Source organism: Ictalurus furcatus, chromosome 3, assembly GCF_023375685.1.
Source record: "Ictalurus furcatus strain D&B chromosome 3, Billie_1.0, whole genome shotgun sequence".
NCBI classification, from domain to species: Eukaryota; Metazoa; Chordata; class Actinopteri; order Siluriformes; family Ictaluridae; genus Ictalurus; species Ictalurus furcatus.
This window is the reverse complement of record NC_071257.1, coordinates 30,396,694-30,416,398: the sequence shown is the minus strand read 5'-3', so window position 1 is coordinate 30,416,398 and position 19,705 is coordinate 30,396,694. Positions and strand designations below refer to the sequence as shown.

The 19,705-nt window shown below is 40.0% G+C and overlaps 1 protein-coding gene across 1 annotated transcript; it reads left to right on the top strand.

Moving 5' to 3' along the window:
* Window positions 1-9,525: 9,525 nt before the first annotated feature.
* Window positions 9,526-11,528, top strand: LOC128605746 (broad substrate specificity ATP-binding cassette transporter ABCG2-like). Its single transcript, XM_053621460.1, has 3 exons — window positions 9,526-9,701; window positions 10,778-10,929; window positions 11,349-11,528. Exons 1-3 carry the CDS (start codon window positions 9,526-9,528, stop codon window positions 11,522-11,524), a joined length of 504 nt encoding a protein of 167 aa, XP_053477435.1. The 3' UTR covers window positions 11,525-11,528.
* Window positions 11,529-19,705: the final 8,177 nt, after the last annotated feature.

Here is a 19,705-nt window from a genome sequence, read left to right as displayed (position 1 = left end):
CGTGTCAGCAGACTGTGGCGCAGGCGGAGCTTGGCTGTGCGTGTCAGCAGACTGTGGCGCGAGCGGAACTTGGCTGTGCGTGTCAGCAGACTGGGGCGCGAGCGGAACTTGGCTGTGCGTGTCAGCAGACTGGGGCGCGAGCGGAACTTGGCTGTGCGTGTCAGCAGACTGGGGCGCGAGCGGAACTTGGCTGTGCGTGTCAGCAGACTGGGGCGCGAGCGGAACTTGGCTGTGCGTGTCAGCAGACTGGGGCGCGAGCGGAACTTGGCTGTGCGTGTCAGCAGACTGGGGCGCGAGCCGAACTTGGCTGTGCGTGTCAGCAGACTGGGGCGCGAGCCGAACTTGGCTGTGCGTGTCAGCAGACTGGGGCGTGAGCAGAACTTGGCTGTGCGTGTCAGTAGTCTTGGGCGTGGGCTGAACTTGGGCGACCGGGTCGGTAGACTTGGGCGTGAGCAGCATTTGGTCATTAGGCTGAGATATTAGCAGAGCTTGGTCAACTGGATCAGCAGGCTTGGACATGAGCTCAGGGACGTGAGACTTGGCTTGGACCTCAGGGACGGGAGGCTTGGCTTGGACCTCAGGGACGGGAGGCTTGGCTTGGACCTCAGGGACGGGAGGCTTGGCTCGGACGTCAGAGACTGGAGACTTGGCTCGGACGTCAGGGACTGGAGACTTGGCTCGGACGTCAGGGACTGGAGGCTTGGCTCGGACGTCAGGGACTGGAGGCTTGACTTGGACCTCAGGGACTGGAGGCTTGACTTGGACCTCAGGGACTGGAGGCTTGACTTGGATCTCAGGGACTTGAGACTTGACTTGGATCTCAGGGACTTGAGACTTGACTTGGGCTTCAGAGCCTGGAGGCTTGACTTGGGCTTCAGAGCCTGGAGGCTTGACTTGGGCTTGGACCTTAGGGACTTGAGACTTGACTTCGATTTCAGAGTTGAGCTCTGCATGAAGTTGCCTGTAGTAGTGGGTAAACGGCAGGGCAGGTTCGCCTGCCAGACTTATCCCCCTGAGAAGTTGTTCTAGCTCGTCCTTCGCCTCCGGACTCCCGAATCGCATCATGAATTCCCCCACAAACTGCTCTACACTGTCCAGGTTCCTACAATGCTTATCCAGTTTGAGCTGCACCCATTGACGGGCCGGTCCAAAGAACCGGGACCACATGAATCGGAGCCCGTGCTTCTCCTCTGGCTTAGGGTCTGACAGGCTGGAGAAATAGAATTGACAATCTACCAGGAAATATTCTGGGGCACCAAAAAATCCGTCAAATGGATCAGGAAGCTCCATAAATGTCCATTGTGGGAAGTGGACTGAGTCCATAGCGGGGACGGTTGGCGTCGACTTCCGGGTTCTGCGTCTCCTCCGTTCTCCTGCTGCATCCATGTTTCGGCGGAAGATTCTGTCACGAATCGTGACGGAGCAGAGATAGGACAGATGCAAGTGCTGGATGAACAGTTGTTTATTTGAAAGAGAGACAGGCAGACAAATCCAAAACGTGATCCAAAACGTAATCCGCAAACATGCAAGAGGTCAGGCGATTGGCAAACAGGCATACACGGGGCAAGGCTGGAATCTAGGTCATGGTCACGGAAAACAGGGTCGATAAACAAAACAAGAAACGAACTATGACGAGGGACTGGAAGCGGATAATCCAGCGCAAACTAACTTTAAACATGGAACGTGACTGTGACTATGACTATGACTACGATACGAACTAAACTAATGCTAAACATAGAACGTGACGATGACTACGATACGAACTAAACTAATTCTATAAAATAATCTTCCGCGTTGTGTGCTGGGAGGTGCGCGGTATATATGCGGACATAATCAGCGTCTAAACTGCTAGCAGCTGAGAGCAATACAGACCCACGTGAAATCCCAGCCAATGACAGAACAGGGAGGAGACATGACAGAAACATAAACAAAACACACGTGTCCAGATGTCATTACGGTCAACAACGGAAAAGCAGGTGCTCGCGCATTCGCGCTTAGAGCACGCTGCTTCAAGGGGGAATCATGACACTCATTATCGTTTTCCGAATTTTGTGGAACATTGGCGGGGTTTTTGATTAAGTTAACTAGACTGTCATTTATCCACATAAGACTTTGATTAAGCTCGTATATCATATCATGAGAAGATAACGGTCTAGGTTCCTGAGCGATTTCTGGAGTTGAGCCAAATATTGTGATCGGGAGATAATGCCATATTTTCATTGAGGTGATTCACAGCATCTATTAAACAAGGATTTATCTGCATAGATTGTCTTTGTTCATTTAGGTTATTTTGTAACTCTAACAGACATTGATTTAATTAGAAAAATATGTCGTGTGACGTCACCGGCGTGCTTGATACAGTTTGACTGGAATTTCGGCGGGGATTTTCATTTTGAGTATTGCTCTGGTCTGGCGATCTTAAATTTTCATTCAACTGATTGACTATATCGATTAGATCAGGGTTTAATTGTACTGAATGATCGTGTTCATTTAGGTTATTTTGTAACTCTAGCAGACATTGATTTAATTCAGTAAATATATTGTTTGGCGTCACCGGTGTGTTTGATAAGTTGCAATTTGGACTCTGATTAGGTCTCTCACTAACAACCTGGTGTGACGGAATTAAACTTTCATTCAGTCGGTTGATTGCTTCAGTTAAACATGGGTTCAGGGTTGTGTACGGATCACGATGTAACAGACTATTTGAAGAACGCTGGTTTCCATCATAACAGAAATCATTGGGTACTGGAGTATTTTCGCTTCTCATTTTTTTAGTCTCTGTATCCAAACTGCATTTCGGTCGTTTCTGCGCCATATCTATCATACAATTTTCTAATCAACTTTATGTTCACTGTGAGGCAACTATTCAAATATTCAAATGTGTGTACAGTAAAGGAACAAATTCCATACCTCGACCAGATTCAAATGTATTATCAAGCTGTCCAAAGTTTTCCAATAAAGCAGTCTTTGCTTGGAAGAATTCTCGCCACGCTGTGCAGATTCGAGGTCGTGTTGTATGTCAGCTTCCGAGTTTAATTCCTCTTGATCTTCTATTGCATCACTTGTATCTATAAGTCACAGAACATTTTTTTTTTTTTGGTTTGTTTTTTATTTTTGTGCGGGGTAAATAGAATGTAAAATATATGTCAACTCACCTGAAATATCTCCGTCATAAGCACTGATAGTCATGATGCCCTCAACTTCTGAATATGACACAAACAAAGTTATAATTACGTATGAAAGACTTTACAGCATGAAACATTCATGATTTTATGTTATGACTTACGTGTGGAGCTCAGATTCAAAAGGTCTTGAGCGGTTGTTTCGGGAATCTGATCATCAGAAATATTCAAAACGCTGTTGTCTAAAAACAGTAAAGCAAACAAAATATACTATTAGTAACTTAACAGTCCCCCTTTTAGCTCGCTACACAGATCTAAGAGACAAATTTTAATTACCTACTAGAAATGCATTCGTTTGATACAAACAAAAAAATATATACGTATGAAAGACTTTACAGCATGAAACATTCATAATTTAATGTTAAGACTTAAGAGTAGAGCTCAGATTCAAAAGGCCTCGATCAGATGTCTCGGAAAATTCATCATCAGAAATAATTGCAACACTGTTGTCTAAAAAAGAGTAAAGCAAATAAAACATACTTTTAATAACTTAACAATTCCCTTTTAGCTCACTACACAGATCTAAGAGACAAATTTTAATTACCTATACACTAGAATCAGATGAGCAGTTCGGTCTTGCACTGTAATATAAGTGTATTGAAGAATAAATTTTAGATATAATATCGTACCAGATTACATAATGACCAGATAAGGATGATGATTGTTGTACTCAGAAAGATCAGTTTTAGGGTTATATCAATATCAGATGGATAATTACATAAACATTCTATTTCAATTCATAATTATTTTAATTGTTTAAAATACATCTTCTTACCTGCTGAGAAATCCATGGTGTCTGGAAGTTTTGAAGGATAGAGTCTGGAAATTCTTTCAACTCTTTGCCGATTGTCCAACTAACGGAGTGCTCGCTTTTATATACAGGGTCGTATGTGTGTGTGTGTGTATGTATGTGTGTGTATGTGTATGTTTGCATGTACGTATGTGTATGTATGAACCTGAACTGGATTTAAAGTTTACTACTGATATGTATCTTTAACTTCATCTGTCCAGATAATGACATTGGTGATGACCTTTTTGACCAAGGCTTGTCAAAATCAATGATTAATCTATAGCTAAGAACGTGCAACAATAATTATCTTTAACTTCGTCTGTCCAGATGGGTGATTACCTTTTTGACCTAGGTCTGACTGATGAGTGTTAGCCTAAACAGGAGATATTTGTGGGAATGCAAATTCCTTTTAAATAATGTGAAAAAACTCATGTGGGTCAGTAGCACAGCTCCCAATATTGAATCTTTTCATGCTCTAAAATTTTTTTCTAATCTTCCCAAAAAAAGAGTGAGCTTTTTTTGGGGCATTAGGACAAGCATCAGCCATGTTGTAAGCTCACACACGATGTTCGAAGTACAGAGTATTTTAAACCTAGAGGGTGGGTGAGTCCTTCTTCTTCTTCTTCTTCTTCTATAAACTTATGGTGTTTATACCGACACCTACCGGATGGAGGAAATTTAATTTCGTTTGTTCTGATTGGTCAGGGGTGTGTGTGTGTGTGTGCGTGTGTGTGTGTGTGTGTGTGTGATATTTTTGGTTGGAAGTGTATGGAAATTCATTATTTATTATTTCATCATCCTTATGTGTGTGTGTGTGTGTGTGTGTGTGTGTGTGTGTGTGTGTGTGTGTGTGACCATACTATGTATGAATACATTCTATGTGAAAGAACTTGTGTGTTTGTGTGTGCGGGAATGCATCAGTTTAAAGTTTACTACTGATAATAATCAATTAGCTATGGCCTAAATATTTAAACAGGTGTCTTTTGTTCTGATTAGTTAGGGATATCTTCTGTGTGTGTGTGTGTGTGTGTGTGTGCGCACCGGAACCAGATTTAAAGTTTACAGCTGATATGTATTTTTAACTACGTCTGTCCATTGACGTTGGTGATGACCTTTTTGACCAAAACCTGTCAAAAAAATATGATTAATCTATAGAAACTAATGTGCAACAATAGATATCATTAACTACGTCTGTCAAAAATACGGTTACAATATATACAAACTATCTCTCTCTTCCAGGCTCTGGAATAGTCTCCCTTTTCATATTCGATCTTCCCCCTGTATTGCTATGTTCACTTCTGTTCTATGACCCACTTCTATTCGATATCTTTTAATTCAATCTTAGGGTGTAGAATTTTCATTTGTCCATTGGTATTTGATACTATTAAATATTTGTTTATAAATCTGTTTTGTACTACTTGTACAGCACTTTAGTTTCAACTTCTGTTGTTTTTAAATGTGCTTTATAAATAAATAAACTAACTAAACCATATAGTGTATAAGGCAGTTTTCTCATACTGTATACAGTATGTCATACAAAGTGGCTTCAAGGACAAACTTGACTCCATAAAACTAAAAATGTAACTTCAAATTTGACATGTTCCTGATAAAAATGATCCTGGCACTAGACCAAATTCCTCTAAAATGAGTGAATGACTGTGATCTGTTTCTCCACAGCGGAATTATGAAACCTGGTTTAAATGCCATTTTAGGCCCTACAGGATGTGGCAAATCTTCGTGAGTACCAATATGACTCTCTCTTTCAAGTTCAGCTGAAATTACGTTCTTGAAATGGAAAAATTGTCCCTAGAAGTTTGATTTATTCCAACTAAGATCACAAACTTTAGCTATTTATATGCAATTGAGGGCAAACATTTGCATCCCCATGTTTTTATATTTAGAAAAGGTAATATGTAACTTGAATTCCAGTTATAAAGTTTGGTCATATAGGTTATCAGAAAATATTTATATTACGTTTAGAAAGGGAAATATATATACAAATACATATATATATATATATATATATATATATATATATATATATATATATATATATATATATATAAAAATCCATATCTTGACACACACTATTTGGTCATTTGTCTTTAAATGACATTTACTATAAATGACATTATTTTATCTGTTTTATTTTTCCTTAAATTTATACAAACCTTTGTACTGGACTGTATACTCTATAAAGCCCCTTCATCCTACTCCAGAGCTGATATTGTTCAAAAATGTGTTTTATTTGAAACGTACTGTATGTGGTGATCATTTCTGCCATCTCATTTTCAGGTTTTTGGATGTGCTTGCAGCAAGGAAGGACCCCTCGGGTCTTTCTGGTGAAGTCCTGATCGATGGAGCTCCACAGCCATCCAATTTCAAATGTCTCTCGGGCTATGTTGTAATGGTACAACAACACACATGAGCTTCACTGGAAAAAAGAAAAGAGGAAATAGTTTAAAATGAGTTGAATTTATCGAACATTTCTCATTGTGAGGTTACAATAAAACAAATCTAAGATAATTAAGCCAGTTTTTACTTGCCTAGAAAATTTCACGGTTGAAACGGTCTTAATGTATTTGGTAGTTTATTTAGCTTCTTTCTAAAAAATAAATGAGTTGAAATTAGTCAAAATATCTAGAAATAGTCTAGATAAGTCAAGACAACTTTATTTATAAAGCACATTTAAAACACTACAAGGGCTGCCAAAGTGCTGTACAACAGAATTAATAACTCTACAAATGATTCCATAGGGATAAGACCGAATAACATTAACCAACACAATAAGACAAGATAAAAGTTAATAAACCCACAAAATCAAGAGAATGGTCTAATACTAATACAATCTTATAAAGAAAGGCCCAGTGTGGGTGCAGTTTTTCATTCTAATCAAGCAGAAGCCACACCTGAGTCCATTGAAAGTCAAGCGCTGATTAAACAGGTGGAATCAGGTGTGGCTCCTGCTTGAGTGGAATGAAAACTGAACAGTTTTGCAGTTTGGACACCCCTGGTCTAAAAAAATTAGGTAGCTGTGGATCAGGTGGTAGAGCGGGTTGTTCACTAATCGTAGGGTTGGTGGTTCAACTCCTGGCCCATATGAGTCCACATGCCAAAGTGTCCTTGGGCAAGACAATGAACCCCAAGTTGCTCCCGATGGCAAGTTAGCACCTTGCATGGCAGCTCTGCTACCATTGGTGCGCTTTGGAACTGCTAAGGTTAAAAAAAGTGATATATAAGTGTAGACCATTTACCAAAATAAGATTAAAATAGAATAAAACATTAAAAGAGAATAAAATAATCTTCTGTTAACAGGCTTGGGGGTAACAGAATACATGTAACGGCGTTATGTAATCAGGATACAAAAAACTGGCAAACTGTAATGTGTGAAAGTTATGTCAAAGACAAAGTAATCAGATTACAGGTGCATTTTGTAAAAAATGAGAACACGATCAGGATAAAAAAAAATAATTCATTTAAAACCAAAGAAATGAATCTTTTGACATAACACAATATAGACAGCTGCTTGATTATAGTTCTGGTTCTCTTTTGCCAACCGTGGCTCACGTGAGCAACCTCCCGGAGCAAATGAATTTTACGCAAAGTTAATCTGGTAGAAATGAACACAAATTGTTCTCTGAAATGCTTTTGTTAGGGTGAACTTACGTCCTCTTTTTCCCGGACATGTCTCTTTTCTGACCTTAAAAAAATCGTCCTGCCGGGATTTCTAGATTTGAGAAAATGTCTGAGATTCAGATTTAGTTTCATTATGATGTGCTTATGGTCTAATATTGCATCATGTATGTGCATGTTTGCATTGCTTTAACCCCTCTCTGTAATTCCCGCCTTCTCGCACACCAATCGGTCAATTATAAAAGGCTTACAGCAACATTGCCCAAATTCCTGCCACTCAGCCATTAGCGTAGTCTCAGTGAATGCTCGAAGGTGAAGCGCTGTTGTGTACGGTGTCAAATAGTTCAGCAAACGCCAGCTGTCCTGAGTCGAAACAATGCCCATGGCCATATAAGGTCATTTTTAATTTCATGTTATCACATTGCTTCATATCACATGGTCATTCAAATGTGTAAATGATGGTAGAAGGTACACTCACGGCATCTGATATTTTATTTTATTCCATGGACATTCAAAAGAATGTAGGAAAAAAAGTAATATGTGGGCAGAGTGAAAACTATTTTATATATATATATATATATATATATATATATATATATATATATATATATATATATATATGTGACGCTAACCGTGTGTATTTTTCAGTGTATTAAAGCCTGCATTCATAGTAACACTGTTTTGAACACTAAGACCCCCCCCCCCCCCATGTTTTTAATCTCTAAAGTAAACTCTAAATAAAAGTATTTTAGATCGTATTGCTTTTCTCTTGACTTTATTTAAATATGTGACCTCAAAGTAATCCAAAAATATTCAGATTACATTACTTTCATATTGGATTAAATTACTGATTACATTTTTTATGAAGTAATTTACAACTGTAACGGAATACATTTTTACAGTGACCCTCCCAACCCTATCTGTTAAATAATAAAATAATCAACAATGGCAAATATTTCCATTAACATCACATCCCAAAGCATTTTATTCCTCTTATACAACAGCACCAATATTGTATTCATTTTAAAAGAACGTCATGTTGAATTTTTTTTTTTTTTTATCAGTTTATAGTTGTGTTTAATGTTATGGAATGTCCATGAAACAAGTTAATTCCTGTTATCATTTACGTTCTATCAGTTATAATCAGTCGTTCCATCAACAGCCTCTCTCTTTCTCTCTGCAAACTTGCTGCCGCAAAAATACAACAATCCCTTTGTAAGATGTTACTATAGAAACAACAACTTATTAGAATGAGCGCGTTAATTTTAACCTGTGATTTACCTTACAGCCAGAACGACTGCCACAGTTGCTCTTATAGAAAATTAGTCAATACCTTCTGACCAATCCGATTCAAGAGTTCTGTGGTATAATGAGAAATTCCAGATAGATTAGACTATATTCCAAGGTATTTTCACATGCTAAGGTATATTTTTGCTGTACTTTGAGGATGAGTGTTATTGTTACTGTATGTGACCTTTGTTGATTGTGTGGATAGGATGACGTGGTGATGGGCACTCTGACCGTGCGAGAGAATCTGTGTTTCTCGGCTGCACTTCGTCTTTCATCCACTGTAAAACAGAAAGAAAAGGAAGACAGAGTTAATCGTCTCATTTCTGAGTTAGGCCTCAGTAAAGTGGCAGACAGAAGGGTACTTGCACACATGCAAACAGACACCTGCACTTTACATCTAGCCACGCTCAACAGAACTGTGCAAATAGCATGGAAATGAATCAGGCTAATTGTTTTTTGTTGTTGTTAATCTATACACTAAAACAAGCACATTCTTGTAAAGCTTTAAAAAACTCTTTAAATGTAGAGGTTAGCCTGAAAGTATCTAAAACATATATATAACAAATATATATATATATATAGTATCCTATATATATATATTGCACTGCATGCATTGTGATTTACAATATCATGCTTTTGGTCATTCAGGTGGGCACTGAGCTGATTCGCGGCATCTCTGGTGGTGAACGAAAGAGGACCAGCATTGGCATGGAGATGATCATTGACCCCTCTGTACTGTTCCTGGATGAACCCACTACAGGCCTGGATGCCAGCACCGCCAACTCTGTTCTACTGCTGCTTAAACGGTCAGTGGTCATGCTGCTTCTCCTTGCTGCAAAGAGAAAACAAGGCCACCTGCCAGAAACACAGTAGAATAATAAACATCTTTAGGTTCACTGTAATCCTACGTTCTCTGTTTCGTGATTGATTTGTTAGTGTTTTATACCACAGCACTACTCAATTCTCAATTTTGATTCTATAACTGCAATGCTGACTTTAGTTCAGGCTGCAAGGCAAATCACATAGTATATTAATCCATTCGCTCCAATACATTATCGTTTCTATATTAACAACAGTATCTCAAAACAATGTTGAGGCCTACAGCTTGAAAGGTTCTGCATTTGGTCAAATTGCCACAAGTTGCTTGTAATGATGAAGGAAATTTATTCTAAATGATGTAACGTCACGTAAATAATACCTTGAGGCCAGTTGTCTACACAGTTGGCAGCTAAATTCTCAGTATTTATTTTGAAGTTATGACACAAAGTATTTAGAGTTGTGCTTTTTCTGTGTAGATTCTTAATAATTTTTTATTATTATTATTTTAGTCCAGTTAACATAATCGTAAATAGTGAAAATGATTCAGGTTTTATACTTTGTAGCTGCTATTTTTTTTTATGTTGTAATTCGTGTTGACAATTCTATTTTAAACACATACAGTGTCTCACAAAAGTGAGTACACCCCTCAAATTTTTGTAAATATTTGATTATATCTTTTCATGTGACAACACTGAAGAAATGACACTTTGCTACAATGTAAAGTAGTGAGTGTACAGCTTGTGTAACAGTGTAAATTTGCTGTCCCCTCAAAATAACTCAACACACAGCCATTAATGTTTAAACAGCTGGCAACAAAAGTGAGTACACCCCTAAGTGAAAATGTCCTTAGGTGTATCCTGTATCAATTATACTTTGGATAAAACATTGTTAAATTTGCACAAAAAAATGCCAAATTGCTGTGGTATAAAGATGAATAAAACATTGTTGACATGTTGTTATAGGAAAAAAATCACAATAATGCTGCTAAGTTGGATAATTAACACCTAATTAAGTGTTGTTTGATTAGTTATGCGGGTAGTGTTTAATGTTTTCCTGTCTTCAGAATGGCCAATAATGGACATACCATTATCATGTCCATCCACCAGCCACGCTACTCCATCTACCAGCTCTTTGACAACCTCACACTGCTGGTCAGTGGCAAACAAGTCTACCATGGACCGGCCCACAATGCACTGGACTACTTCGCCAACATTGGTACACTCAGAAATACACATGCCCGCAAAACACATGGAGTATATAAACTAATAAGGGGTCAATCAATTAGCACTAGTAAGGGGGACAATATCATAACTATACGGCAGTCTGGGAAAGCCATTCACATGGTGAAATTTTGCCATTTTCTACTATGAACAGTTCTGAAATATGATAAAATTGCACTTAAAAGTCCATTTGGAAAGATTAGTCCATTTTTTTTTTCAAGATTAGCTCTCTGATGGTTAACACACATATGGTTAACACACACACATACACACAAACCCCACCCATGCTTCCAAATCTCTGCCCCCAAATTATCTACAATCACCTGTAGAGTGTCTATAAAATGAATAATGATACTCTTACAGTATACATGGAGCCTCCCATTTATGATGTTTTCTTTTGATATTGTGTTCCAGGTTATAAATGTGAAACCCATAACAACCCAGCAGATTTCTTCCTGGATGTCATTAATGGAGACTCCATAGCTGTGTCTATGGCCAAGCTGCAGACTACAGAAGGTATTCATTTACATTTCTCAGATGCTTTTCCCCAGTGTGACCTTGCATCTACAGAAAACAACACTATTGGATAGCTTGTTTCGGGGCACAGCACCAATAGCCAGGAGTTTAAATCATATACAAAACCCATGACATCTTGAATTTTAGCCAAATTTGCCTGTGGCCTACCACCACCATTTTCACTTTCACACTCTTCATTGCTTTAATGTCAGGTTCTGGAATCCTTTGGAAGTGATCAAAGACAGAATTAATCCCAAATGCTTGATTTAATTAGATTATTGATTATTGTGAAAGGCTTTTCAATTCCTAGCCATAGCTAAGGCTTGTGTAACTGTCACTATTTTCAAATATGTAGAGTTTTGGAACTATAAGATAGTGTATTGTAATAATCTGACTGTTTGTAATGGTGGGCCAGTGCTTGTACGTGGATTAACCATAGGCCTCTGTGATATCTAGTAATTTGCTTTGCATAAACGTGCAAATTTATGATTAGCATTTATATAACATCATTATTCCAGTGCTGTTCATGTATAGGTATAGTGAGAGGACTATTCTTCATTTTGCATCTTCCATCCAGTGTTGCCAACTTAGTGACTTTGTCATAAATGTGGTGACCATTTAGATCCCTTTAGCATAGTTATTTTGCCTAACAACAAATATGGTGACTTTTGAGCACACTTTAGCTATAGTAAAACCTAACTGACTTGCACTTGTCTGAGCCAATGTTCCCAATGACCAATCACTGATCACCATCGTTCCCAATGACCAATCACTGATCACCATCGTTCCCAATGACCGATCACTAATCACCATCGTTCCCAATGACCAATCACTTATCACGATCGTTCCCAACGACCAATCACTGACCACCATCAAATCCCAATGACCAATCACTCATCTTCCTGGCAATATTTATAAATAAAAGTAATAACCACTGCTTCTTTTTATCTGCAGTCTTGATAGAAATTCTAATATTTTATGAATATATAAATAGTTTCTTGTGCCATGACCAAAGGCTTCTTTTTTGGTATAATCTTTTCATTTCTATTTGGATCATTCTCTACTATATTCTGTTCTGTCCTCAAAGTCTTTTGAAAATCTTCCTCCTTCATATAACACATTTTGATATTTAAATGATCATGACAAAAAAAAAAAAACACGTCATCATCAGGTGACTTCTAGCAACTTTGGAGAATGCCTTGGCTAATTTCCCCTGAAAAGAATTGGCATCTGAAGTTTTGTGAATCTTGATTTCTCACTTCATGTGTAGATATTCCTGAGTAAATATGACCCTCTCAGTGAGTCAGACTGGATTACTTGTACATTTAGTAGCAAATATATCTTCTAAAATCCTGCATGATCCTGTGATGCAGATATAGAACTTGAAGAGCCTGGAAGCACAAGGCAGAGCATTGAAGAGCATCTGGTGGAGGAATACAAGAAAAGCAGCTATGCTCAGGAAACCAAGGCTGAACTGGAGCGTATCATGAGGGGCAAAGAGTACAGCACCAAACCCAAGTCCCGCACAATCACCTACAACTGCGGTTTCTTCCACCAGCTAAACTGGGTCGTGAAGAGAGCTTTCCAGAACCTGATACTGAACCCTCAGTCTTCCATTGCACAGGTTTGGGCATTCATGATGTGGCTAATTGCTAAAAGTAGGTTTATGATGTTGCACACTAGGGGCCATATGTAGAGTTTTTAAATTAAGTCCAAAAGCTACATCAATATTTACATTTACAGAAATGTAGTCTGGGTACTGGGTACATACATATACATGCTTAAGTTGATTTTCTGGGCTCCCCATTCAGATAACCCATGTGTGTCAAGTCAATGTGGTGAGATTTTCAAAAGCATCTAGACCACCACTTTTAAACACAAGCACTAGCCTTTAGGCCTGAGAAAAAAATCAAGCATAGAAGAAGGACTGAAGAAGCACATAATGTTCTATTTTTTTCTCTCTTTGCTGTGGAATATAATTCATGTAGCACAAAATTAAAAATAAAACAAAAAAACCCCAAATAAAATGATATATGAATGAGAAGATTTTAAGCACTGAAATCTAATAGGACTCTAGTATATTGCCAATATATTGCTGCATGAATAGTCTCAGTACAGATTCTTTATGCTTTTTAAATTATTATGTATGATAGATTTTTTTTGCACTTTTATTAAGAAATTTAACAAAATAAATCAGTTCATAAACATCCTGATCAGGTCTTTACAAGAATGGCCTCTTATGTTGCATAAGCACATTTAAAAATTGACCTCAGTTCCTGGTATTGCAATCTCATTTAAATTCAAAGTAACAGATTAATCTGTTTTGGTACAAACATGGAAACTTTATCCATCAGAGATATTTATTACATATTCTCTTTTACCAGCGACATTCCTAGCATCTTAAACCCATTCAGTCCGCATACCCTTTTCTTCCATACAGGGACATTACATGCTCATTAGCTGCCAAATGCACCACTGAAACCTCACTTTAAGAATTATTAACATTTAACCAGCCCCAACTAATTAAGGCTAATACCCCAAGCTAAGGGGCAAGCTAAGCTAAGTGGATTGCCTCGTTCTTGCCTGAAGTGATACGATGAGTGAGAGTGGGAGGAAGAATAGCTGGAGAAAAGCTAGACAGGGCTGGCCCGCTTATCACCTGACTGTGTGGCTCCCACATACAGAGAAGAATGCCTATTTGCTCAATTAGCTTAGCCTTTCACACTGCAAATGCTTTTGTGCCACCAAGTCACCTGTCAGCATCTATACTTATTTAGGAGATTACTGCTCCAAACTCAGGTCTCACAGCCTTATTCTCACACTGTCATATTATATACTAGTCCTAATGTACAGGGATTTACTATTCTCACACTGTGAAACATACCTTATAAGAATAAAAATGTGCATATATATATATATATATATATATATATATATATATATATATATATATATATATATATATATATATATATATGTATATATACACCTCAAACCTATTCTACATACTTGCCTGATTTTCCTGTGAGTTGAATAGTGAAGCTTGACATTGACCCTTGTGCACACCCTACAGTTTGCAGTGACCACCTTCTTGGCATTCACTGTTGGCGCCATTTACTTTGGAGTGAAATACGACCAAAGTGGCATACAGAACAGGTAAGTGAGGTCATGCTGACACCTACAGTGCATCAGGAAAGTATGCACAGCGCCGCACTTTTTCCACATTTTGTTATGTTACAGCCTTATTCCACAATGGATTAAATTAATTATTTTCAGAAACATTTCTGCAGCATTGAAGGTCCCAATGAGCACAGTGGCCTCCATCATCCGTAAATGGAAGAAGTTTGGAACCAGCAGGAGTCTTCCTAGAGCTGGCCGCACGGCCAGATTGAGCGATCGGGGGAGAAGGGCCTTAGTCAGGGATGTGACAAAAAACCCGATGGTCACTCTGTGTCTCTGTGGAGAGAGGAGAACCTTCCAGAAGAACAACCATCTCTGCAGCACTCCAATTATAAGGCCTGTATGGTAGAGTGGCCAGACGGAAGCCACAGCTGAAGGACTGAAGGATCCACCTGAAGGACTCTCAGACCATGAGAAACAAAATTCTCTGGTCTGATGAAACAAAGATTGAACTCTTTGGCCTGAATGGCAAGCGTCATGTCTGAAGGAAACCAGGCACCAGTCATCACCTGGCCAATACCATCCCTACAGTAAAGCATGGTGGTGGAAGCATAAGGCTTTGCGGATGTTTTTCAGTGGCAGGAACTGGGAGACTAGTCAGGATCGAGGGAAAGATGAATGCAGCAATGTACAGAGACATCCTTGATGAAAACCTGCTCCAGAGCGCTCTGGACCTCAGACTGAGGTGAAGGTTCATTCACACACACACTCACACACCAATGGTAGCAGAGCTGCCATGCAAGGCACTAACTTGCCATGGGGAGCAACTTGGGGTTCAGTGTCTTGCCCAAGGACACTTCGGCATGTGTAGTCATGTGGGCTGGGAAATGAACCACCAACCCTATGATTAGTGGACAACCCGTTCTACCAACTGAGCCACAGCCACCAACTTAACCGGTTGTAATGCCAAATACCAAGGAATAATCCATGCATTGTCATCCTTCATGCTGTGGATCCTCTGAAGGTCATCACCCATTCAATGATCTTCTCGTGGTGGGCTGGGTCCAGTTTCAGCCATCGCTTTGAGTCTAACAGTCTCGGGCGAAGATAAAGGAGTGGACCCCCTTCCTCCAGCGTCGTGGAGTGAAAGCACCGGCAGTGTCCCTCCAGAGACCCATTTGAACCCTGCTCTCTGGACTGTCAGATAATCCAGCTGGCACTCGGGCGGCAGTCTGTGTGCTGCCAGCTGGGTTTCTCCCATCAGAAGGGCTTTAATCAGAAGCCCCTTCACTTCTTGGCCAACCACAGGCCGAGGCAGTGGCCTTGAATGTGTCCAGGTATGCATCTGCATCATTTGAGTTTGAGAACTTAACGACAGGCTTGCAGGAAAGGGTGAAGAAACATTTCAGGGCAGTTTAATCTGCAACCTACTTGTTCATTATTTGGGTGAACATGTCTTGATGTTTCCGTTGCAGTTTGACAAGAGCCTGATGTTGCTGCTCCTGCGTTTGGGCCAATGACTGCACTATTTGTGCGAAAACTCTGCTCCATTTCGCATCTGTTGTGGTCTGAGTAGCTTTTGGTTTTCGGAACTAGTATTGCAGTGACTAAGGAATTGCTACTCAGGAATCCAGCAGACTCGGGGTGATTGCACACGTGAGCTTTTATTTGAGTGCATGCTTTGGCACTATACTTCAGAAACAGGAACAAAAAGAAAGCAAAAGAAAGAAGAAAGTAAATGGTGCTTTGGTCCACTGAAACTTGAATCTTATCTGCTTCCAGTGCTATGGAATTACCTCATCATACTCATGAACAAAACTGACAGAGAGAGCGAGAGTGATAAATAGCCTTATGTCGGGTAAATAGCACTGACACCTCACAGCTCTGAGGACCCAGGTTCGATCCTGAGCTTGGTTTTCTCTCTGTGTATTAGCGTGTCATGCTGGAGTGTTCCTGGCATAGGTGTTAAATCAGAATAACAAAACCTGACTTGACTGAACTGCACCTCCAATACTTCCTGCAGTGATTAGCAGACATGTAGCATACATTTTAGACTTTGTTTGTATCTCCATTACGATCTACCTGTACATGAACAGCTGCATGCAAGTTAGGCTGTGCCAGGTACTGTAACTTTAAATTGTACACAAGATAAGCTAAAAGAGACCCACGTGAAGTTCTAGCACCTTATCTAGGTCTTTATCATTGATGATGCTGATGTAACTTATGGAGACTCCAGCCCTTTATGGTTCACATATATTTCATGTACTGTGTTTGAAATAACTACATGACCGACATACACCTGCTGAGCACTTTATTAGGAACACTATACTGATAGTAGGTAGGGCCTCCATTTTGCTCTCAAAACAGCCTCAATTATTCATGGCATGGATTCCACAAGATGTTGGAAACATTCCTTGTTGAGATGTTGAGATGATTGCATCACACAATTTCTGCAGATTTTTCAGGTGCATTTTCATGCTGTGACTCTCCCATTCTACCACATTCCCAAAAGTGTTGTATTGGCTTCAGATCTGGTGAATGGGGAGGCCTCTGAAGAACACTGAACTCATTGTCATGTTCATGAAACCACTTTGAGACTTTTGTTGTATGATACGCAGCACTATCATGCTGGAAGTAGCAATTAGAAGATGGGTAAATTGTGGCCATGAATGGGGTGCACATGGTCAGCAACAATACTCAAATAGGCTGTAGCATTCAAGCGATGATTGATTGCTTGGTATTAACGGGCACAAAGTGTGCCAAGAAAACATTCCCCACACCATTACACCACATCCACCAGTCTGGACTGTTGACACATGGCATGTTGGGTCCAGGGATTCATGCTGGTGGCACTATATCCTGACCCTATCATCTGTGTTCCTCAGAAAAAATCAAGACTCATCAGACCAGGCTACTGTCCAGGTTTGGTGAGCCTGTACCCACTGCAACCTCAGCTTTCTGTTCTTGGTTGACAGTGTAACTAGACATGGTCTTCTGCTGTTGTAGACCATCCGCCTCAAGTTTTTGTGTTGTGCATTCTGAGATGCTTTTCTGCTCACCACAATTGTACAGAGTAGTTATCTGAATTACTGTAGCCTTTCTGTCAGCTCAAACCAGTCTGGCCATTCTCCGTTGACCCTCTCTCATCAACAAGGTGTTTCCGTCCTTTCCGTTTTTTCTTTATTACACCATTCTGAGTAAACTCTAGAGACTCTAGAGATCAGCAGTTATATAAATACTCAAACCAGCCTGTCTGGCACAAACAATCGTGTTGGCCGGTATCTGCATGATTTGATGCACTGAACTGCTGCCACATGATTGGCTGATTAGATAATTGCATGAATGACTAGGTGAACAGGTGTTCCTAATAAAGTGCACATGCATTATATGCCAGTAATAAGATAAACATATCTGTGTAATTATGTGAGGTTTTGCTTTACAGGTTCGGGGCTCTGTTCTTTATCGTGAGAAATCAGTGTTTCAGTACACTGTCAGCTGCTGAGATTTTCAACACTGAAAGGAAGCTCTTCATGTACGTACGACGCTCACCATACTTTCGGGTGCATTTCTGTAACTGTGTTTGCATCTTTCAGCTATCATTTATCTAACCGAGATACAATCCTGCCATTCTTCCATTCCTTCCTTCAGACATGAATACACCAGCGGCTACTACAGCATGTCTGTATACTTCCTGTCTAAGATCCTGTCTGACATAATCACTCTGCGCACGATTCCTGCTGTAGTCTTCACCTGTATCATCTACTTTATGATTGGTGAGAAATAGAGCTGGTGCATAATATCGTTAGATTGTGATGTTGGTCGCTTTTTAAATGCAGAACCCATATTATTGAATGTCTTCTGACAGCGGCATTGTGTGTGTGTGTGTGTGTGTGTGTGTGTGTGTGTGTGTGTGTGTAGGATTCAAGCTCACACCAGCAGCATTCTTCATATTCCTGTTCACAGTGATTCTAGTGGTGTACACAGCCACAGCTATGACCATAGCCGTCTCTGTTCGTCAGTCTGATGTGGCCGTCACAAACATGCTCCAGAACCTGGCCTTTGTCTTTATGATGGTAAGTTGGTCTAGTTTAAGAAGGTTTACAAAGTGTAAAGGTGTGTGCCAGATATTTAATTTTAATACAGACTTATGAAACTGTTTATGCAGAAAAAGTATTACTGAGCCAGAATAATCAAACTTTTTTTACTCACTTGCATAAGCACTTTATTTTATCCGTTTAGTTGGCACGTGGGGCGGGGGGCATGGTGGCTTAGTGGTTAGCACGTTTGCTTCGCAGCTCCAGGGTTGGGCTTCGATTCCTGCCTCTGCCCTGTGCATGCAGAGCTTGCGTGTTCTCCCTGTGCTTCGGGGGTTTCCTCCAGGTACTCCGGTTTCCTTCCCCAGTCCAAAAATATGCGTTGTAGGCCGATTGGCATCTCTAAATTGTCTGCAGTCTGTGAATGTGTGTGCGATTGTGCCCTGCACTGGGTGTCCCCCCCTGCCTTGTTCCCCAAGTCCCCTGGGATAGGCTCCAGGCTCCCCGCGACCCTGTGTAGGATAAGCGGTATAGAAAATGGATGGATGGATAGTTGGCATGTTTGTTACATCTTTTATTTGGCTCTTCCTTCACTAAGAGCTTTTTGCATAGAGCAGTTGTCTAACTGTAAGAAATTGGTTATTTGTAGATCTTCTCAGGTCTGCTGGTGAATCTGGAAACCGTCATGGCCTGGCTCGCCTGGCTTAAGTACTTGAGCATCCTGCATTACGGACTCACGGTAACAATCGCTCACAACCTAACATACAGAGAACATTTATATACAGCAGAAATCAATGCTACATATTTACCTTCACTGCGTCACACTGGTGCTAGTGTCAGCTTCATATGCTCCGCCCCCTGGGGTTCAAAGTAAATTATATCTATTGTACACTTTTCTGGCCACACACTTCAGGATCTTGCAGGCTGCAATCTGATTGGCTGTTCTCACTTGCATGTACAGGATATGCACTTCCATTTCACAATAAAACCCCTATTTCCTACTCAAACAATTTCAAACACTACATTTGTCTATAATCACATATTTGTCATTAGACAGCTTCAGGTCGATCTAAATTCCTACCAAATCTAGACTTTAATAGA